The following is a 24,108-nucleotide window of genomic DNA, read 5'->3' on the forward strand; positions in this document are numbered from 1 at the left end:
TATGTCGTATTTTATTGGGATAAGCTATCATACATTGATAAGAGATTAATTGTGTGTATGTAAAAATTTGGATGATATCAAATCCTTTATATCATCTTGTAAAATCAAATTTTTTAGACTCATGGCTAGTTTTTACTTAAAATTATAATAAAAACCGATCAAATGAACGTAGTTCAGTTGGTATATTTTTAAAGTTAGAAGTGTAAGGTGTGAATACGAACTCATGGTTGCTAGAATGCGAACCATCGACTACTTAATTAGTTATAATGATAACTTTGATATCATATTAAGATATAATTAATCTCTAAGTAACAGAATTTACAAAATAGAACTTTTATTTGCATATAGGTTTAGAAACAATATATATTAAAGATTATATAAAAGTTATTATTTGACCTTATCTACTAGCTTCAATTTATAAGAGACTTGTTCATAGCGACATGATACAATATAAGGGAAAGTCGGGTCTTCGAGCTGACTTTAGTCTATTAACGAAGCAACTCGCTAAAAAGGAGTTTAGATCATGCGATAGGGGGGACTAAATATGTGGTTACCTGTAACCTTCCTCAGAGCTTTGACCAAACTTGACTTTCCTTTTGGAGAGGGGGTCATAGTACCGGCACTACGTTACCTTCCTGCCATTCCATTATAGTCGTTCTTAAAATTTGTATTAGCAAGATAAGTCTTCAACTGGCTCCTGAGCATACTAAAACTCAAATAAGATATGGCTTTGCCCAATAAAGGGCTTCGTTGATCAGTTATATCGTCGAGTGAGTATCTGCCATTGTAAGTTTACAGTTGTTTCAAAGACCTTCCTCTTGTTATCACAAGATTTAATCCTTGACTTAGAAGCACGAATCGCACAAAAACCCTCTCAAAGATCCATCACTATACGATAGAATCAGGAAACAATAGGAAATCAACATTTCATTTAAGGTAAATCTTTGTTCATACGTGGTTAATCACAGTCGAGTCCATCGAGCTCAAGACCTAATATTCCAAGCTTTCAGACAAGGACAACCCAATCGACAACAGGCTCAAAAAAAATAATTTAATCCTTCATAGACTCAATTGATCCTAGAATGGGAAGACGTACAAGCACCAGTCAGGTACTCTTCGCATTGCTCGGTTAGCAAGAAATTCCGAAATGAAATGCAAGGAGTATCTAAGATCACAATGTGATATACATACACGTGTGAACTGCTAATAACTAAACGAGTAGGCATAATCAAAGACTTTATTAATTGTTTTCTAAATCAAAGTTTAGAAGGAGTATATGAAATGTATTGTATATGGAAAGCAATACATTCGAACTATTAAAAGATGTTGTTGTACTTATTTAATTTTTAATACAGATTAGCTCTTATGTTATTAATCTCTTTTCTTCTCATGTTTGCATTTTTCACTCCAAAAAGGATATTTTTAAGTGTTTGGTTAGACACCTCGTATTATCTTATATAGTTGAAAAACAACTTTTTCAAACTGCTTTTTAGAAGAAGAAAAAAAAAACAGTTTTTTCTAACCGCAATAGCAAATCGCATCAGGTTTAATTTACCGGACCGGCCTTAATTAATTAGTGGGGGTATAACATAGAGTGGATGTATAGCCTAAAATTAATAATCATAGTAAGGTATAAGCTATAGAAATGGAAAGGTAACATGTACACGTGGTTGGCAACTACATTTTTCTAAGGCGGGAGACATTATTTTCTAAAATATAAATACAAGAAAAATAAATAAACCATATATCACCATCATCAAAAATATATAAAAAAGAATGAATACCTTTCATTGATTTTTTATTTATTTATTTATTTGGTAACATTATTATTATTTATTTGAAAATTGAAAATTGCATCCCCAGCCAGCCTCAAGTGCATGAACCAAAAAATCCTCTATATATACCCATTTCACCCTTTCTTCTTCCCTCACTACTTCTCACTCTCAAAACCCATAATATCTCTCAAGCCTAAGCACTGAGAAAAACTGAGAGGGTTTTATTTTATCCAAAAAAAAATATCAAAAATGCCTTCTGCTCCTGATACTTTATCTTTGATTTCAAAATGCACTGTTCTTCCTCATCACAAATCCTCCATGGATGATCTCAAGCTTTCTGTTTCTGATCTTCCTATGCTTTCTTGTCATTATATTCAAAAGGGAGCTCTCTTTTCCCGCCCTCCTATTTCAATTGATTCACTTCTTTCGATCCTCAAACGCTCTCTTTCTCAGACTCTCTCTCAATTTCCTCCTCTCGCCGGCCGTTTGAGAACGGATTCCGACGGTTATATTTATATTACCTGTAACGATGCTGGTGTGGATTTCTTCCATGCTTCCGCAACGCATCTTTCTGTTCGTGATATTATTTCTCCTCTTCATGTTCCTGATTCTGTCAAGAGCTTTTTCGCTTTTGATCGGACGGTTAGTTACCGCGGCCATTTCATGCCAATTCTGGCTGTTCAGGTGACTGAACTCGCCGACGGTGTTTTCATTGGTTGCTCTTGTAATCACTCGGTTACTGACGGAACTTCGTTTTGGAATTTCTTTAATACTTTTGCTGAACTTTCTAGAGGAGTTAATAAAATCTCTAAACAGCCTGATTTTACGAGGAACTCGGTGTTGATATCTCCGGCGGTCCTTCCACTTCCTGCCGGTGGTCCTAAGGTCACTTTTAATGAAAACGAGCCTTTAAGTGAGAGGATCTTCAGTTTTAGCAGGGAAGCAATTTTGAAGATCAAAGCTAAAGCTAATAACAAAAAATGGATTGAAAATTCCGGCATTGGTTCCGCGGTTGAATTAATGGGAAAGCAAAGTAACGATACGTATCTTAATCATAACAACGGAAATATGATGACCGCAATTCTCGAAACCTTGTTTAAAACCGCAGCGAAACCGCAGGAAATGGAGACTAACGGTGTTTCTGCGGTTGCGATCCAGGCGGCCGCGGAGATTTCATCGTTCCAATCTCTATGCGCGCTGCTGTGGAGAGCGGTGACAAGGGCGAGGAAATTAAATCCAACAAAAACGACGACGTTTAGAATGGCGGTGAATTGCCGGACCCGGTTGAACCCGAAACTGGATCCACTATATTTCGGGAACGCTATCCAGAGCATACCCACTTACGCGTCAGCTGGTGACGTGACATCTCGTGATCTACGATGGTGTGCTGAGCAATTAAATAAAAATGTGGTGGCCCACAACGACACCACTGTACGTCGTTTTGTAAACGATTGGGAAGCAAATCCAAGATGTTTCCCGTTGGGGAACTTCGACGGCGCGTCAATGACGATGGGCAGCTCCCCGAGATTTCCGATGTACGATAACGATTTCGGGTGGGGAAGACCGGTGGCCGTCAGGAGTGGTCGGGGGAACAAGTTTGACGGTAAGATCTCGGCTTTCCCGGGAAGAGAAGGCGGTGGTAGCGTTGATCTAGAGGTTGTTTTAGCGCCAGAAACAATGGCTGGGATTGAGTCTGATTCTGAGTTCATGCAATTTGTTTGTAACTGAAAAGATCCGACGGTCCTGATGAAATGATGATGTTTATGTTTTCCTTGACTTGGGATATTTTTCTTTTTTACTTTTTTTTAGTTGGTGGGGCCGGGTGAGGTGGTGGTGGTGGGGGCATTAATGGGTTTTTGAAGGGTGTTATTAGATTGAGTAGTGGCAGAAATGAGGATAAGGTGGGGATGTTTTTATCTTTTGTAATTTTGTGATATAAATTTTCTATCAACAATGTTAAAATTTCGCAAAATACGTATTCAGGCTCTTAATTTTTTTTTTTTTGTTAATAAGGTCCAAAATATCATTAATGTTGATAGAAACAATTTTATTCTTACGGGATATTTGGGTGCTCCTTTTCATGCTCATTTTTAACTTTTCAGTATGAATTGAAAAGTTTAGGTATTTGGTTAGTAATATTCATGTTTGTCTTTTAAATTTGAAAAGTAGTATTAGATGTTTGGTTAGAGACCTCCTGTTTGCTTTTTATACCTGAAAAACAGTCTTTTACAAAAACAGAGAATTTCTGCCTTTTAGAAAAACATTTTTTTCCAACATTAAACATCAAACAGCAAACATCAAACAACACCAGCAAACAGTAGGTAAAACAAACGGGCCTTAAGTCTAAAATGATGTGTTCAATCAATAAAAAAATGTGGAATATTTGGTTACCTCTTTTTCTTTTTGTTTGTTTTTTTTCACGGCAAATTATTAGAAGGACCCGGTTCTCCATGTCAAATGGAGGACATCTCATACATATTTTGACATGTGTAACATGGACCCACACATATTAAAAGAGGTCCCACTATTTTAATTATTATGTGGGGTCACAATACACGTGTCCAAATGTGAATTTGAGATCCTCCGAGTGACATGAAAGATTTGGTGCTTAATATAAGAACTCATTTTTCACATTAAAATTGTGAGTTTTAGAGCGTGTAGTTGAAAATCAGTTTTTTCCAACAACAAACAACTTGTAAACCAAATAGGCCCGCAATTTTACTTTTATAATTGGTGGATAATAGCAATTTTATCAGTTAACTAATTTCAGACATTATTAAAAAATACAAATATTTTAGTTTTTTATTATGAATCAGTTGTGCATCGTTGCTTCTAAAAACAACATTTCATATTTTTTGTGATTGCTTCTAAAAACAATATTTCATATTTTGTGTGATTTAATAAAAGAATTAAAGATTAACATTTTGAAATTTTATGAAATAATAAATTTTTTTTGAAGTAAATGAAAGCTCAACCTAATAAGCAGGACATCGATCCCAGACATCGACCTCAAGTCCCCATTGAACCCGGACCAATGGACAAATCTCGCCCTGAAAGCGTTCGCCTCCATAGGCATCTAGGTCATCCACCACCCTACTTTGAAGGAACCCTATAAATATCCTTATTAATAACTTGATCGTTGGAGTGTCTCCAGGGAACCGCTCCCACAGGTGGAACTCCTGCAGTTAACAAGATCGACTCCTCAACAACATCTATTCATATGTTTATGATATGTTACTAACTAGTGATAAAAGAACGTAAATGTGAAATGTAGATGATAAAATGACACTTTGATACCAAATAAGATTGGTTTGAGTAGTTAAGGGTCTCAAGTTCAAGTCCTAGTGTAAGTAAAAAGTTTTAATTGGGAGAATATTCATCTAAAGCGTGTCAGACGAGCCTTCAACCGAGATATTTGATAAACAATAAAAAATAACAATTTGATGAATTATTTCTCAAATTGACCTAATTTGCCAATGTTAGGAATAAATTTACTCTTTGCTGCTAACATTAGGATTAAAATTATATCATTTTAGATATTAAAGATAAAATTACTCTCAACTGTCAACGTTAAAGAGTATTTTTGTACATGTGACTATCTTCTAGTGAGAGAGAATCCTGATTTTGAAACGGGCCTATAATAGCCCATGTGGTGTGTCGGTTAACCTCATTGTCATCACATAATCTACTCTTCCTAGCTACTCATGAGAATGAGTGAAGACCACATGCTAAACATTCAAGTTCCATCCGGCCAAAAGCTGAAATTACACTTAACTAAATAGTCAGTTTCCTCTTCGGCTTATACCGAACTCCAGGCCATTGAAGAATCCTTTAGCTCTCCAAATCATTGACTACGCACTCATAGCTCGAAGCCTTAAAAACATCGACAAACCAAAGGGGGATATCTGATAACAAACAGATAAAAGTACATGCTATGTGGACAGTCAATACGTCGGGATCAAAAACAATAAAGTTAACACCTCTGACACGTGGACCAATAGAGAAAGGTACGTCAATTCATCAAAACTACCATCCGAAGATATACTGAATACAATTGGCAATGATAAATATTGTTGTCCCACCAGAACATATACTTCCCTCTCCATTATAAGATATGTCCATGGTGTAAGTTAGAGCAAAAAACCAACTTCGTCCAAAGTATACATTAGTATCTTATAAATAGAACATGATAACTATGCAATTAAAGTATTTCAACACTAAACTTTAAAATTATCTTATTCATCATCATTTCCTTCCTAAATTCTACCAATTTAAACATTGAAGTGAGGTCAACTATTCACAACCCCTCTTTTAACTATTTTTCTATTTTTTATGCCTTAAACATATCTAGAAAGGATGAATCCGATTACACTAAGAAGTATTATAAATCTCATATAGTATAAGAACTCTATAAAGGACAAAACATTCATAAAAGAAAGATTTAAGAAATTAAATTTATTGAAGAAAACAAACAAGTAATTATAGAAAAAAAGGAATTATGGACCACCATCTTTCAAGTGGACAAAAAGAAGAAATCTACAATTAAACTAATTAAAGTAATAATTTAGACATTAATTTGCTAAAAAAAACAAGTCCAATTTGTTCAATGTGTTTTATATGCCAAATAATTATTGGTTAACCGTCCTTGGATAAATATTTTATGCACGAGTGTCATAATTGACTAATAAAATTGGTGGAAGTTTCGTTTTGCAACTATTTTGTAAGGGTTGACCTTTTTTTTTTACTCAATTCAATTATATCTAATGTAGCTGTCTTTTTAAGAAATGTCCTTTTCAATATACAGTATAAATTTTATTTTGTTCCCAAAATTGTTCAGAAAAAATCAACTTTCTGTGTATAATTTAATTAAAATTATCCTATTTATCATTTAAATTTGTATAAAATAATCTATTACGTATTTTAAAAAAATTTAATCCACTCTTTAAAAATAATATAATCTCTAATAATACTCCATGTAGGTAGAGATTATAGTTATTTTATTTTGAGTCAAAGCAATAATATTTATTTTTTAACATTAAAATTATTTTCTTTTCAAAAACACATTAAAATTATTTTGTATTATTATACATGTCTACGTGTCATCTCAAATATAAATGTGAGGCCTAATATTAGTTGTTTCACACATTAATGCTTTGATGGAAAATTACCCCAAATTTAATTGTATTAAAAAAAAGTTTAATATATCATTTGCTCTTTGAACTTATTTAAAAAGCTTGATTGGTCCCTTTAATTTTTAAAGTGTTCTCATTACTCTCTCAATTTGTTTAAAATATTCCAATAGCATCCCAAACATACTTAAAATGTAGTTAAATAATCACTTAATTGCAAAGAAAAATAAGCTGTATGTAAAATGTGTGTTGCACACGCTTTGAAATGTTGTTACATATTCATATGATAATTAAAACATATTAAAAATGAAGTTCTCAAATATAAATTCTGTAATTTCTAATACTAGAACCTCATACCCGACTTTGGTCGTTTTTCTTTTTAAAATGCATGCAACCCATTTTCCACATGCAGCATATTTTTTTTATAATCGTGTAATTAATTGATTATATTTTAAGCAAGTTTCTGATGGCTACCAGGATATTTTAAGCTTATTGTGATATTTTTAAACTAATTAGTCAAGTTGTATTCGTTTTACTATGTATTGGATTTATTATTATTATAAAATTAAAATAAAACAGCAATTGATTCATCCCACTTATGAAAGTGACTTGAGCAAAATGTATAATGGATACATACATGCATATATGTCCACTACATCACTCTTTTAGTTACAAAGTCTCATTTCTAAATATATATATTATTGGGAAATTTATCCATTACTGACTCACTTCTTTCTTTTATTATTAAAATAAACTCAATTGGTATAATTAAATTACTTTATTAATGCATAATGGCAAATAATTAACTTCCCCACTAGATTACTCTCCTAGCCCATCATTTTGTTTTTTAAAAAATTTTAAATTCAAAAGTTATTTTTTCAATATTTTCTCAAAAAAAAAATATCTTATTTTTCAAAGAAATTTTTTATATTATTTATCTGTAACATAATAAATGAGTTTTGTTTTAAATTAAGAGTTCAAAAATAATTCAAGGCTCAATATTTACTTAACTTAGAGGTTGAAAAATCACATCATTATTATAAAACAGTGTTTCTCTTCAAAAAATATCTCTGTTAAGAAATATTTGTAAATTATTTATATGAAACAAAAGCTAAATATATTAGGATCCCGAACTTAAAAAAACCAATTGTTGCTACTTGAAATTATTTTAAATGACTTATTGATCCTCTAAATTTATTTAAAGTACTCGATTGATCTCGTAAATTTAAATTTTCTTAAATTGATTTATTGGGTTCATAAATTTAAACTTGTCTATATCTCCTTAAAATTCTGTGGCAATCAATTTTTTTGGGCCAAGTTAATTGGACCCATAATACATTCATCATAAAACAAATTGGGCCTTGAAAAACATGTATTCTCCATAAGCCATACTCATAGAAGTGGTTCATGGGCCTAGGCCCATTAAGTAACTTAATTCTGTAATCCCATGTGAATATTTTTAGATCTGCTACATTGAGATCCTAACCCTAATTATTTTAATCAAAACCCCAATTTTAGAATCTTTGAAATTCTTATGATTCAAAAGAAGAAAAGTTTGAAAGTTATGAAATCTGGAAGCATAATCTTCTTTTCTACAGGTTTAGCTGGGAGATTTCGTTCTACAGCTCTTCCTTTCTTAGCCTCCAGTTTCCGGGTAAGGATTTCTCAACTCCAATTGGTACTTTTTTTCAACATATCTGCTATTCTTGCTAGTTCAGATCAGGTGATTCTTGTTTATAGACGTTTAATTTAGATGGGTTTCCGAAGTTATGTTTTGATGCTATTATTGTTATTGTTCAGGCTGTTGAAAATGGTGAAGTTGGAAGGAAATAGTTCATATTGAACTTCGATTTGTCTTTTGAGTTAAGTACAATTAAGAGATAATGGAGGTGCTAAAATGAGTAATTAATGAATGAAGTTCGTTTGCTTCTTTGAATTATGATTTGGAGGCTTAGTTTTGTGTTCATACAATGCTCAATTGAAGGGCTAATCATGCATAAATCCTAATTTGGGGGTTTTGCAATGGTTAATCAACTGGTAGGAAATTGCTAGGCCTGAAGCTTTCGGATTAAGAATTTAGAGTCGGTTTGGTTCTCCTTTTTGTAGCTCCGGTTTTTTCTCTCAAAAAAGTAGAATAGAAGTGTTTAGTTAGAATTGAGAAAGAGTTGCTAATAGCTATTTCAGAACGAAAATCAACTAATTTCTACCGCAACCGCGAACAGTATACAGCTAAAAACAACAACATGGACTCTTAATTGTCATAATTCGGACCGTTAAATTAAATGAGGAGACCCTACTGTCTGAAGAATCCCATAGCTTTTGTGGGTGTAGTAGTTTGTGTTTCTTGCCTTATGGTTATAATGATTTCAGTTTTTAGACTTCCAGTTGTATCAGTAGATAACAAAGTAACAGAACCTTATAGCATTAGAAAAGACAGTAAAGTCTCCAAGGATGAGGTATTAGGTACATTTGGCGAAATGATGCTTGAAATGTTGCCGGATGATCTTGCTTTCACGGTCTTTATCCCTTCCGAGGAAGCTTTTGCGCGTGATTTGAAACTACGGATCAACCAGAGTATGGCAGCAGAGAAGATAAATGACAACACATATGCAGTCTTATCTCGGATACTGGGTTTCTCTGCGATCCCTCGAAGTCTTGTTTCAACCATGATATCCTCAAACAAGGGGGTATCCTATGATTCCTTATCCGGGTTTGTATTATACATATCGAAGGATGTAGATGGAATGCTTATAGTAAATCGAATTCGTTCTCGAAGAGTAGATGTTAAGAGAAAGGAGATTGTTGTGCATATTATGGATGGTGTAGTTATGGATGCAGAGTTTGAATTGTCAGTAGAGCCTGATTATAATGAAGAAGGCTGATAGAAATTAATGTACTTGCTATAAATTTCTGCATATTCGGGTGTAACGTATCCAACCAATGAAAAAGGAGATAAATGTCACCTTATTGGGAATGGATTGTTGCAAAGGAATCCAAAGGAAAAAAGTTGTACAATATCGTCTTACCGGGCAGTCCTTAGACAATGGAGGCAGAATTGAGCTGCATTTACCTCCCTTTGTTGTGTATACTCAACATAGAATGTATTGGCAAAAGGGTTATTTTATAGAATGTATTGGCAAATAATTATGAAATATTTTATTGGTATAATAATACCATTCTTTTCAGGTTGTTTGGAATGCATTGTTTCAAAAGCAGTGTTAACATGGATGTTAATAACCAAAATATCCCACATGTTTCGAAATATCCCATAACTTTAGAACTTGTTTTCACTAATACACTATCAGTGGCGGAGCTAAGATATCACATTTCGGGTGGCTAATTTCAGCCCTGTGTTTGGGGTAATTACTGAACAAATTTTTTGACCTCCAATATTATAAAACTACTTCGTTTTGGGTTTGATTAAAAAATTAAAAGTGCCTAACATTGAAATATTTTTTGGCCTCCAGCATTATAAAACTGCTTCGTTTTGATGTGTTGATTAAAAATTTAGAAGTTCCTAACACGAAAAGCATAGACATATTTAATTTTCTATAAGTTCAACGCTAATTTTCTAAATTAAAACCCCTAAATTAAATTTCCAAATCAAAATCCCTAAATTAAATTCTCAAATTAAAATCTTTAAATTTAATCACATCAAAACCCCTAGATAAAAAAATAAAAGAAAACCCCAAATTAAAGCCCTAAAGGATATTGACATTTTAATTTAAGGGAAAAAAAAATTAAAATTAGATAAAAACCACTTGGTTATAGAAGAGTTCTTAGCTACTGCTCAAATAAACTATGCCAACTTTATTTTATGTTATATAATTACGTCTTATTTTATAAGTATAAAGACTCGTTTTGGTCTATTTGCTATTGCTTTCCAAAAAGCAGGAATTTACTGTTTTTGTAAAAAGGTAAACGGGATAAACAAACATCCCCTAAATATAACTATTTTAGGGAGGCTACCCGGGACTGTACCACTATTCTCCGCTATGTACACGATCTTTCCGGTTAGTTTTTTTCCTTCAAAGACGGTTTTAGCAATTTTATTGACTCTAGATTAAAACATGGGAGATTTTATTAGGGTAAATAATTTATTAGTTCTCTCCTTTTTACCTAACACACTATTTAGTCCCTCTATTTTGAAAAACACATTATACGATCCCTATCTTTTGTTAATGTTAACCCCTTAGTCATTCTGTCTATTTTTTTTTTTTAGATTTTTAACCGTTAATAACAAAGTAACATGACTATTTTGTATCTACTGTAGATGTCCTAAAAGCTAAGATATGTTCGGTTAAAAATCTAAAAAAACTAGACATGAGGATCAAATGGTTACTATTGACAAAAGATAGAGACCTTATAATGTGTTTTTCAAAATATGGAGACTAAACAGTGTGTTCAGTAAAAAGACGGGGACTAATAAATTATTTATCCATTTTATTAACACGGAACTAATATTAATTAGTGACCATCCTCCATATAAATACAATATTTTATTTCAGTAGTAAGATCATTATATACACAATCTTGTTAATATTTTTTTTTTAAAAAGAATACCAACTTTATTGATTACTCAGGGATAAGATCCCGTGTGGTTACATCAATGAGCCAGCTAGGCATAAAAAATGAAATAAAAACGTTAGCATTGGAGCGGGCTTGCCTTGCTAACACATAGGCTACGCCGTTCGCTAAACGCGGAATATGATTGACTGTGTAGTCGTCATGTTGTAATAATAAGTTCTTGCAATCTTCGATAATTGTCCCTTTGTCTGAGAGAGGTCTGTTCTATCTGATAGTAATCCTCGCACCACCCCTTGTGAATCAGATTCGAATTCCATCTTCGTCCATCCCATCTCAATTGTCCAGACCATTGCTTTTCGCAACGCAATAGCCTCTGCCAGCAGCGGGTCCTGGATGCCGTTACTGATGCTGCTGTAACAGGCGATAAACGAGCCAGCTTCGTCTCGGATTACAGCACCCGTCCCCATCTTGTTAATGGTTCGATGTATCGGAATTACATATGCCTAATAACAAGATTATGCTTGCTCGGAAACAAAACTATCTTTGAATTTCAAAAACCCAGCATCATCACCCATCAATTCTGACCTTCGCACTGCACAACTATGTGCTAAGTAAATCAAATGGAATCTTTTTTTAATAAAAATATATAAACAATAAAGATTGTAACAAACATAAATATTATTATAGGATTCGGATTTTAATAAAAAAAACGAAACAAATAGAATCATCAATTAGTTCAGAAAATCATCAACATAAGAGAAATTGATTATCTGGGAATTCAAAAGAAGAGAAAAGGAAACATATAGAGATTATCATCCGATTCATATTAAAACCCTGCCAGCCAAAACCCATCTTTTGTTCAATAACCTAACTTTGAAAACAATACTGCACTGCACAACTGCTAAACAAACATATGTATTATCATACGATTCAGATTTTAATAAATAACGAATTCATCGACAGAACAGAAAGTAAAGAAAAGAAAGAATAGAAATCTTGTTTGGTTGATAAAGAAAGAGAAGAGAAATTGATTATCATGCGATCCGATTCAGATTTGAAACAAAGCCGCATACATACATACCATGTTTAATTGTGATCCTGTGCCGATTGAAGATTTGAAAGCTTGTTTAGGTTGGAGAAATATGCAGATCACAATTGCAAAAGATGAATCATCAAAAGATGCTAATAACCTGAATCTAATTTACATATATATGCACAGATCAGATTATTAGCATCGTTTGACGATACATCTTTTTATTGTTTTCTTCTTCTTCTTCATGCCATTAACTCCATTAGACCTTAAACAAAAGACTTGACGGCACGGCAGCCGCCGATTTATCCCATTTGCCGGAAAGACTTGCATAGAAGAAAGAAAGGAGGAAGGGAGATATATATAAAGGGTTTATTCGTGTTTGGTTAGACATATTTAGAGTAGGGAATGAGAATCACAATAATTAATTACTTTTGTTGATGTTTGGTTTTACAAATTTTGATACGAGAATGGAATCATATTTACCCCACTATGGGAATCAACCATTCCCTTAACTGCATATACATAAAAAAAAAGTAAAAAGATAACTACTCACATATGTTTCTCTGGTATATTATATTTATTTATATAGTATAATACAATATATTATATTCATTTATCTAGTATAATATTCTATACTTTTAGAATAATAATTTTTATATTATAGTAATAATTTTTATATACTATAATATAGTATATTTATTTATATTAATTTAATTTATAAATATTTTTATAATTAATTTTTTTAGTTAGCTTATAATTAATGGTTTTTATATTTTATTTATTTATTAAAATTTAAGAAATTTTACTTTTGTCCAATTTCGATTTCGATTTTGATTCCAATTCCGAAATTTGAACCAAACACCCTTAATAGTAATCGGATTTCGATTCCGAATTAAACCAAACAAAATAAATAAATAGTCATTCCGATTCTGATTCCGTAACATTCCGATTCCGATTCCAATTCCGATTCCGAAGTTTGAACCAAACGCCCCCTAATATGAATAAGCATATTTATGGATCCGCATATCTATTTATCTATGTCTATATATTAAAAATTTATATTTAATATAAAATTTAGGGTTAATGTGCAAAAATACTCCTAACGTTTTGGTTCAGGAGCAATTTTATCCCTAACGTCTAAAATGGTGCAATTTTACTCCTAACGTTGGAAGGCAAGAGCAATTTTATCCCTAACGTTGATAAATTGGGTCAATTTCAGACACTATTATAAAACACAGATATTTTCGTTCCTTATTCTGCACTAATTGCATAATAATTCGTTTTAAAAAAAAGATTTCATGTTTTTTATAATTTAATAATAGAATTTGAGATTAATATTTATAAATTCGGTGAATTTTTTGAATTTTTTTGTCTAATTCATACAAAAAAGACAGTATATTTTTATTATTATTATTTTCACATCTCAACGTATGTTTGTGATTTGTTACTGATAAAATCACACACGTGTGAAATATAGATGACAAGATTGATGACCGAGAAGACAGTTTGATGGATTATTTCTCAAATTGACCCAATTTATGAACGTTAGGGGTAAAATTGCGCTTGGTTCCAACGTTAGGGGTAAAATTACACCATTTTAGACGTTAGGGGTAAAATTGCTCATGGCCTAAAACGTTAGGGGTATTTTTGCACTTTAACCCTAAAATTTATGAAATATATATTAGATATAAATTTTCCTTTTTATTTAAAAAAAATTATTTTTTAGGTGGGCTTAGACTGTCCTTGCGTATGGACAGGAGGAACGTTTGCCCGGGAGTCCAAGGCCCAAAAATAATTTAAAAAATAAAAATAATAGTTATACAGCATATTACCGAAATAATGTTAAGCCTAAACGAATTGCAGTACAAATATCTATACAAAAGGGAGGGAAGGGGCGAGAAATAAAATTTTATAAAAAAAGAGTATAAATATTAAAATCTCAAGCACCAACAGTAATCATAATTGTCAGGCCTAAACAATCACAATACACTGTTTTATCACTATATTTTTTTATAATAGTTTTTCACGTATTGATGTAGATTATGTTTTTTGAGAAAGAAAGTGTTGCAATGACTTTTCTAAATTTGTTGATGTCAGGTTTTGAAATTCTTGAGTTTGTCAAAGCAGTGAATTATTATTGAAATATTTTAATTGTTTTTCAAATCCTCCTAACTATGTAAGTGACTGTTGTATCTATCTAAATAACTTTTTTGAAGTTAAGTTTATTGAAAAACTATTTGAGATCATCAACATTGCAAAAAACGTTGAATAATTTAGTAATTTTATGTATTGAGAGAAATATGTTAGAGCATGTTGATGTGAAAGTTTTTAGTGATTTTTCATATAGAATGTTTAGTTTATATGAAATTGAATGTTTTCATGTAATATTTTGTATGAGCAACTCGGTACTTAAAGTGAAATAAAATGTTTTTTTATATGAAATTGAATGTTTTTATTAGATCTCTTCTTATGTGTAATAAAAATGTGTTATTTTTAAGTAATTTTTCTTTTACCTAATTGATTTTTCCACCTTGTTTTTTACTTGTACTCATTTATTAGGACCTTCATTTACTACTTCGTCCACGGGCCTCCAAAATCTCATGATCATGTCTGGATAGGCTTATTCGGGTTGACTTTGCAATTTCCTTTTTCAAGCCGCTCCCACTTAAATTACAAGTGGCTGGGCTCAATCTGGAAATTTTTAGGTAAAAGTCCATTAGTCTCGGCCCAGGCTCCCGACCAGCCTCCACGAACGAAGAGGTTGATTTGTGAATATCTAATTCAATTACAAAAGCATTACAGATTTCATATGTGTTTGAAGTTATATTTGTTTTGATTCGAAATGAAGTTTTTATTTTTTTTATAGTCACGTCACACATAAACAACTAACCTTGAACAGTTAAAATGCAATTTTTAAACACGTCTGAAATGAACCAGGTCTAAAATAGGCCTAATACATTACCAGCTCCATGAACTTGTCCAAAATAGTAGATTGGCTCTCCGAACTTTGCAAGTGTCTCACCAGTTCCCTAAACTTGTCCATAAAAGTAGATTAACTCTCTGAACTTTGCAAGTGTCTCACCAACTACCTAAACTTGTTTATTCTGTAACAATTAAATACAATTGTGATCTGTTACTAATTAGTAATAAATTCATGACAGAGAAGACGATTTGATGTATAGTTTCTCCAATTGATCAAAATTGTTAACATTAGGAGTAAAATTGCTCTTTGCTCCTAACGTAAGATATTTCTTAGAAGATAAGCAACCAAAAGGTGTAACCATTTCGGTGTCTTGTCTAATTACGAGATTCGAAAGAGAAGAAAGCCGGGAAAGGGTGAATAAGCGAAGCGAAAGAAGGCCTAAGCAGCAAGCCAAGGGTGAATAAGCGAAATTATTTCTATCTGCGGTTAAGATGTACCTAAGGTTGACAATCCTTCTGAACTTAACAAGGAAGTTGTGCAATACTTCCAAAAGAGCTCCTTCTTTCTTCTGATGTTCTGAGTCAGTCCCTTCCCCGAAGGCTCTCTCCGTAGCTTTGTGGCGACCTTTCGTTGGACATTTTCTATAAAGAGTAAAAATTTCCCTAATTTACTTCATTTTTATTCAGGAATTCCAATCTTCAGACCGACCAGCTCTTTCATTCTGAGAGCGGGTGGCATTAAAATCACCGACCCCCAACCAAGGCTTACCCTGAGGAGCGGGAGCATAAGAGTTGAGGTCAGTCCGCAAGGCCTACCTGCGATAGTGAGAGTTATGAACATATATTACATAAAGTAGACAGCTCCAAGAATGAGAAAGATTCTGGCCGGAGCTGCGAAGACCCTGATCTGACTGCCCGAGAAGGGAAAGATGGATGTCAGAGGTCTTCCAAGATAGCAAAATTCGATCATAAGGGGAATGAGGGTGCTCTCCAATCCCTAGCCATGGCCAAAATCCATAGTTTATTTCTCTTTATTGAGAGCTTTGACTTTGTTTTCAACCAAAGCAAGAAGAGAGAAATGATGCTCCTGAATGATCCTTCTCACTTTTCTTTGTTTCGAATAAGTATTTGAATCCGATAAAGCTTTAGGTAATGGAATGGGAATAAAGAAGGATTTTCATCCGATAATTGTAAGCTATCAACTTTAGATTTACCTAGGACGGTGTAAGTAATTAGGGATCTAATTAAAGAATGAGATTAGCTGCTACAAGAGCTAAGATCTTCCCTTCCTTTCCTTTCCTAAACTGAAACCTCGTGATCAAAGTGATCAAACTCTAACTGAGACTTTCACACATCGAATCTCATGTGTTAAGCATTATAACTTATTCTTTTCTAAGTAGAAAGACTAGGTGAATAAGCGATAGAAGGCCTAAGCCGGGAAGGAAAGCTATCGCTGGCTCGATAGGGCCTGGAAAGCAGGAAGTCTAGGGCTCAATGGAGGTAAGGAAGAACGTCTCTAGCTCAAGGTAAGGTAAGGAACTGTAGCTCAAGGCAAGGTTGACTTACAGAGGGTGATGGTTTTCCTATGAAGACGAGATCGCTAACTTGAGAACAGAACAGTGAAAGCTCTCTCTTATCTGGTGCAGAACCTGCCCTAGAGCTATTTCCATATTTCATCTCAACTCGAGCTGCAGTTCTTCTTTCAAACCTAGCCTAGGTGATTGGATTCTGCTCTATCAATTCCGTAACTCTTATCTACGATAGCAGCAAACTCAACTTCTTCAACAAGCGAAAAGCGGCAACAGCAAGTAAAGTCTGACATGCCTCAGAAGCAAGTTTCGGCTTTAGTTAGCTGCATTATCTTCCTACCAATGTCATACTAGACTCTATTAGGACCTCAGGGTGACTTAACTACCTTAAGCCTCGAACCTCTCTTCCCTCTCGACAGGGAACTTAGCTAGATGAATTCTCTCGTACTTGAACTGCTGTAGACAAGAAAGCCCTAGGGAAAAGCGTAGCGTAACGAAGCGCTTCTTCTTCCTTCGGTTAGTTACAGCTTATGTTCTCATATGATATTGAATCTTGTTAAGTTCTTATCTTACTTGACAGGATTAGGCTTATGTCATTCGGATGGGAGGGAATTAAATTTATCAAAGATGTTTTTTCACTTTTCTCTTATTTGCGGTTGAGCGGTAAATAGTATTACTCAGACTATTAGCCGATCGGTAACTCGTCCGATTCAAAACTATGGATTCATGTGTCAACCAGCTCTTTCTAGGAATCAAAACTAGTTGCTTGCCTTTCAAAGGCCGTATACTGGTTGATCTGGTCTTTCCTCTTCCATTTACCTTCCTTATCTTCTGTCTTGCACAACCTATTCTGATGTCGGCGAATCTTATCTCCTCTTTTATCGGGTCGAATTTCCGCTACTTCCTTCTGCACGCGGACAGATGCCTACATAACCTAAACCCTCTTTTTCATTCAAGCGAGTGGGCATCAGACCTCATCTAGTTATCGGACCAGTTCCTGAAAGTGCCTTCGTGCTTTTCTGCTCTCCGGCACCTAAGTATTCTGGGGGAGATAGGTGCTCTGGGGAGAGAGGTGCATTACATGCTGCTCTAATTTTTTTCTAAACTTCCTGTCGAAATTTCCTCTTTACTGCAGCTCAATGAGCACTTTCTGGATGACTCTGATATCGGCTAACCATCCCAACTGCGAAGCACATGTCGGGTCGAGTACACAACATAGCATGCATCAGACCAGTACACAACATAGCATACATCAGACCAGACTACCGATTGCGCTTGCTATACCTCCTGCAGTCCCTTGCTTTTCGCCACATTCAAGCTTAGGAAAGCAAGTCAAGATTTTCTTGTCTCTAGGTACCAATAGACTGAAATGGGGCATTCTGTCCATCTAAGAGTCTATTCTAGCAAACCAAGGGAGACCCAAGCAGCTTATTTGTCCTAACAGGGATTCATTCGTGAAAGCTGTTCTGGCGTATGCCTATTCTATTACTATTGAATGTTGCGCTTCAACAGGAAAGAGACTAAGGGAAGGAGTGATTTTCAACCACATGGACCGTCCCTTGAACACTCCACTCCAAGTCCTCACCGAGGGTGGGAAATTACCTATCGATGAATCAAGCCCGTGGACAGAGTCTCACCCAACCCGGTAAGATAATTACTTCCATATCCTGTTAGAGTTCGATTAGCGGCAGCTAACCTGGGGTTCTGGGACCTTACTCACGATGTTCCTTCATCAGGCAGCAGTGATGGAGCTTGCTACGATTCCGCTTATGCTAGGTAAACAAGTTGAAATGTACTTTCTTTCAAAAGAAAACTTCAACTAACTGGTTGCTATTGATACCCGAGCGAGCCCGAACCTCTGCTTTTTATGGTGCTTGGTTTGATCCGGCTATGCCTTCGGATTCCCGCAGGATCAAGGAGTTATGGTTCACCCACGTCAGCTATTGAATTCCCACTAGGTATCGAACTGCTGGAAGCAATGGTTCAAATGCCTCTTTCCCTGCTCTTTTCTTAGGGGTAGCCCCGGGTGGGAATAAAAGAAAAGACTAGCTCGGGATTGATGATTTTCCTAAAGAAGAGATGACAAGATCTTTAACTAGCAAGTGCATCAAAGATGCAGTCATCGATTCTCCCGAGAGGCCAAACATATTAATAACTAAGAACACATTTTTGCTATGCTACTAATACTTGTACTTGCTCTTCTATTCTGCCCAAACCTGGCTGAGGAAGAGTTATGCGGCGTAAAAAACAAAAAAAGACCGTTATTTATTATATTCCCCTCATATTTTTTTTCTCTCCCTCGTATGATAGCCCATAGAGTAGACACTGAAGTAGCCACAATACGAAGTTCATTCACACCCCTTGCTGCCACTGCACTGCCACAAGGATGGGACTGGATTCAAGTGGACCATGGAAAGGATTGCCTCTTAGGTGCTTGAATTGTCGCGTGAAAGCCTGAACCTAGAGAAATTCATAGAATTCACCGAGAGAGCCGATGACCAAAAAAGTCAAATTATCCCTGACCTACCTCCAGCCAGAATTAAAAAAGAACCTGCCAACTTCTTAGCATCCACCTCTTATTTACCCTTTTCCTACTAGTGCTAGGCCTCTTCTCGCGCCCTATCTTCCCTGTGCTCGCTAACTTTTTCATCCGTGATAATTGACTAAACTCTTTTCAGGTGCTATCTACGAAGATAAAAAGCTGCGGCTATCTTTAGAAGGAATGCATCCGATCGGGAGACAGACCCTTCAGCGGGCATCTATTACCTATCTTCTTAATTCAGCTTCCGCGCCTGGTGAAGCGAAAAAGCCTAGTCTATTTTTCTATTTCTCTTCGTAGAAAGTTAGCATTGAGTGGCAAAACCCCTCGGGCTAGCCTTTTATATTATACATAAGGACTTTATGCCTTGTAAATGAAAGAATATCTGACTTCTCGGCAAAGACCTCTTCCATCCTCCTCTTGACGAAAAACTTTAGCTAATGGCTAGCCTAAAGAGGCTATATCAAAGGTCTGGTGACGGTGAGGTATTGTAAAGCTCCCACACTCAAGTCCTATAGAGGATAACTCAACCTAGGGTATGTCAAATACAGATAGATTACCAGATTACCTTAATAGTTAAATAGCATAGCAGAGACGAACATATAGGCAGGTGGTTAGCGCTCGTCCTGACGAACCAGCCATTCATTCCTCTCCTTACAATCGAAATCTTCAAACCTCCCGCTTTGCTTGAGCTATTTAGATCCTATATTTTGCAGTAGAGCTACTACCGTGTGTGCCATCATTGGAGAGTAAATTAAATGATTCAATCGTGCCATAAAACCCCTTCCTCTTCCTCATAAAGAGGATATATAGCCCATTCCTATTCGTTGTGTAAGAGTCAAGACCAAACTGCAGAAAGGAAAGTATGACCAGCAAATCACCATTCGAACACTCACACGGGAGGAAGCTCTCGGGGCAAAATCTGGGCGCTTTTAAAGCCAGACATTAGACCTACTAAAAATATATTCTTGTAAAGGTAAAAAAAAAGAAAAAGACATCCATGCCGCCCGCTATTAATGGTAAAGAAGTCGATGACTGCCTTTTGTCGAAGATTTTTTTCCGTGTATCTTTAGGACTTTGTATCTTTAGGACTTTTTCGGGTATGAATAACACTTATTTTTATTTAAAATCCCATGAAATCCATAATGATAAAGACCCAACTGAAGTATATCAAGAATCGACCCAGATTTTCTCCCGTATTTACCCGATATTGAAACGAGGCGCGTCTAGCCCTGGAAACCACTAGCAGCACAAAGGGTTGGGTCGCTACCAAAGCTGTTCTTTCTTAGACTTTCTTCCCTCGCCGAAGTCCTATTTCAATAGAAGTGACGGGCTCCTCCCATGGGACCAGAATCCATAGTTGTATCATAGTTGTATAAAGCGAGCGATTGGCTTGTACTATCTCCTTTTCTTTTGAAGATGGGAATTAAATTCCTAAGAGTGAGATATATTCTCATATATATCGTATTCTTCTAAAATTTAGTGAAATATACGAAGGTAATTTTCTTGTTCGAGTCACAATCCGAGCCTATTTGTTAGTCAAATTAAAGAATAGGCTGTCCCCCGATCTGAAGAGGATAAAGATAAGATCCTTTTATCAAGCCTTCTTCCAGTTTCTGGTTCCGGATTAACCGATATCGAGCCAAGAACTGCTAAAGTTCTCCGCTATCGGAAGCGTAATTATCGAACCCATATCACAGCACTCAAATCATCTTCAACTGATCTGAAACCATTCATTGTTTATGATACCGAGACTATACTGATCGATAACATAAGCCTTATGCTGCTGATCTCTTGCTGGTTCGTCCCGGTGAAGAGTTCTTTCCTTCAAGGATTGAACTCGACGCTTCATTCATGTCTTAAGCAAGGAGGTAATTCTATTCAATACGAAATATCGTGAAATATCGTATAGAAAAGAACTTTTCGGAGAGGCGTATGGCTGGAAGGAAACTCTCACGGGATAGAATAAAGACTCAAATTGTAGGGGCTAGCTCGCAGATAAACTCAGAACTCGGGGAGATTGGCATACGATAACGGAAATCTCCTTATAGAAAGAAGTCCTGGGTACTGTAGAAGCTCGGGTTTGAAACGGATGCTTATTTCTATTATAGTTTCTTTGTTCCCGAGGTCAAATAAGAGTTTGAAACCGTAACCTTTCTGCCTTCGCAAATTATCTCCTTCCTCTTACCTTTATAAACCAGCTGCTTCGCTCCCTTACTATTCGCTGTTTCCAAAGTTTGAGAAATCCCTCATCCTGGCAGAAAGACTTAATGGCCCTCACCACATCGTTCCCAACAATACCCCACGCCTTCTTAAAGAATAGAGCATTATATCCATCCGGGCCTGGTGCCTTGTTATCCTTCAGAGAGAAGAGAACATCCTTTATTTCACCCTCAGTAACCCCTCTCAATAGATCATTGCACTGGTCAGGGGTTAGTCTTCGAGGTGAGGCCTTCCTAAGCACCTCCTGATTTATAGGCGTATTGGATGGCACTTCACTAAGTAGTCTCTGAAAAAACCCCAGTATTTCTTCCCGGTAGGATTCTCTACTCTTGTCCCATCTTCCTTGCACACTGACATGATATTCTTTTTGCTTTGGTGATTCTTCATAGCCCTGAAGAAGAATTGAGTGTTCTAGTCCCCCAAGTTTTGCCATTGCACCCGGTACTTTTGCTTGAAGAAGCTCCCTTCGGCTCTACTAAGATCACCATACTCTTTGGCTGGAATCTTTCCTTCGTCATAACAGGCTCCAATCTTTTCTTATTAAAGAAAGCACTCTTCCAAGCAGTAGAAGTAGGAGTAGGACGAATCTGTTGTCTTTGTTACGTAGGCGAAGGACTCTCCTGTTGATGACGAATAAGACTTTCCTGAATGCAAGCTTCAAGCAAGGCTTTTCTCATCTTCTTCGAGGGGGAAAGAAAGAGAAGTAAACAGTTCGATCCCTTGCAAGCAGTAGCTTTGGGCAAGTACAAAGACTCGGTCTTCGCTTCTCTCCTGTAAGTCGACTATCTTCGCTCCTTAGCGCGTACTCCATCGGCTGTAGATGACCTTTCTTAGGCACCTGGCTGACTCTGACTGAAAGCGCTGATGTTCCTTATTTTAGGATGCAACTCGGATTCTTCCTTCACTCTTGACGGCTTTTTCTCTTTTTAGAGTAATTCACACTCATAACTCTTATTGAACAAAATGGAAGCGATCCAAGATCCATTACAAGCGGGGCCTAGCCGGGTGCCGAAAGCAGGTCCTTTACGCTCTATTCTCCCTTTTTACTTTTTTCTCCATGGTCGTCCTAGCTCTGGCTTTCCTGCTCTACATGACCTGATAAAGTCTTAGCCGCTATACGAAATCGATGATCGGAGCCCTCTTAAAGTAAAGGCGGGGGATCCATGCCAATAGGGTCTTTCTTTTACCTTTCTACCTTCTAACTTGGGATATGTAGCTTCCCGCTTTGACGGAGGTGTGACCTGACCCTTTTGGATCAGTCTACCATCTTGATTCTGTTACCGCTATCTCTTCCTGCAGAAGATTTTAAGCTCCTATGTGCTTTGTTCTTTTTTCACTTATTGCAGGTGCGCATTTCGTCTCTTAAAGAAGCTAGAAGTTTAGTAGGTGTATTGCTTTATTAAACCAGATCTCTATCTAGGCGCAACTCCTTTGAGTCCAAAGGCCTCATCCGTCCCAGTAGCTTGTGGTAATGTTGATTTTGTGATTCAAAGTGTGCAGCGAGGGTGGTTGGTTGTAAATCACTAAGATTCGTACCTGCGGGTCAAATAATTACCTTTTAGAACACCGAGACGAAAGTCGCTCCAGCATGTTGTTAAGCATACGACGACTGGACCTCAAATTCAACCGTCGGGAAAGGAACTGTAACCCTTTAGCCTGCTTTTCCTATAGCTCGCTGGTTACCCTGTAAACTAGATATCCATTCGCTTGCTTTCATTAGCTTACTGGCTAAAAGAAAAGATCCTGCTGTAAGGGCTGGATGAGAACTCTTTTTTTTTTTTTTTCTTTTAAGGGGAGATCTTCTTTGGTATGGATGGGACTAAAGAAATTCCAATTGTTGTTCATCTCATTACAGGACTATGTCTTTCCCTTCCTAGAGAACCAGAACCTGGTGTTAAGCATCTAGCTAGTGACGTAACAAAGGCGAGGCGCGGCTAGGCCTAGATCTGACCTTTCGAAGGAGATCACAACGGCTCTGTCTGTACAATTTTACATGTTAGGAAAAATTGCTCGTAGATAAACATTTGGATGTTTTTACACCTTACTGCAAAAAGCTAAAAGCCTCATTAAATAATTAAAAAAACGACAAATTAAAAAAAAACGTAGTTGAATCTTGAAATACAGAAATAAAAAAATATGGATAATTTTTTTTAGGATGGTAATTAGTTTGAAATAGTTACCTTATCGTATTGCAAGTCTTGGTGAGAGGCTTCAAAATGGGCCCTTAAAGTAAAGGATAATTACAACTCTGAATTAGAATTAGAATTAGAATTAGAGTTTGGTAGCATATATCTAAATAAGCCTAAATATGTAAATGTATCTCCTCAATTAAAAAGTACTCATTGAATGGTGTAATTGTGACTAACCATTAGATGAGATTTTTTATAGAATGTTTTAAAAAAGAGAGTTGTTAAAAATTGATGAGATGGAA

At 35.6% G+C, this 24,108-nt stretch overlaps 1 protein-coding gene and 1 long non-coding RNA gene across 2 annotated transcripts; both read left to right on the forward strand.

Annotated features, from left to right (window-relative positions):
- The first annotated feature begins 1,922 nt into the window (after nucleotides 1-1,922).
- Nucleotides 1,923-3,825, forward strand: LOC136227311 (BAHD acyltransferase DCR). Its single transcript, XM_066015953.1, has one exon. It carries the CDS (start codon nucleotides 2,025-2,027, stop codon nucleotides 3,501-3,503), a length of 1,479 nt encoding a protein of 492 aa, XP_065872025.1. The 5' UTR covers nucleotides 1,923-2,024; the 3' UTR covers nucleotides 3,504-3,825.
- Nucleotides 3,826-8,399: 4,574 nt separating this feature from the next.
- Nucleotides 8,400-10,101, forward strand: LOC136225550 (uncharacterized). Its single transcript, XR_010687153.1, has 2 exons — nucleotides 8,400-8,558; nucleotides 8,705-10,101. It is a non-coding gene; the product is annotated as an uncharacterized lncRNA (long non-coding RNA).
- Nucleotides 10,102-24,108: the final 14,007 nt, after the last annotated feature.

Source organism: Euphorbia lathyris, chromosome 4 (genome assembly GCF_963576675.1).
Source record: "Euphorbia lathyris chromosome 4, ddEupLath1.1, whole genome shotgun sequence".
Taxonomy (NCBI): Eukaryota; Viridiplantae; Streptophyta; class Magnoliopsida; order Malpighiales; family Euphorbiaceae; genus Euphorbia; species Euphorbia lathyris.

Coding starts and splice junctions, on each gene's coding strand:
- LOC136227311 (XM_066015953.1), top strand. CDS start 2,025: ATGCCTTCTGCTCCTGATACTTTATCTTTGATTTCAAAATGCACTGTT.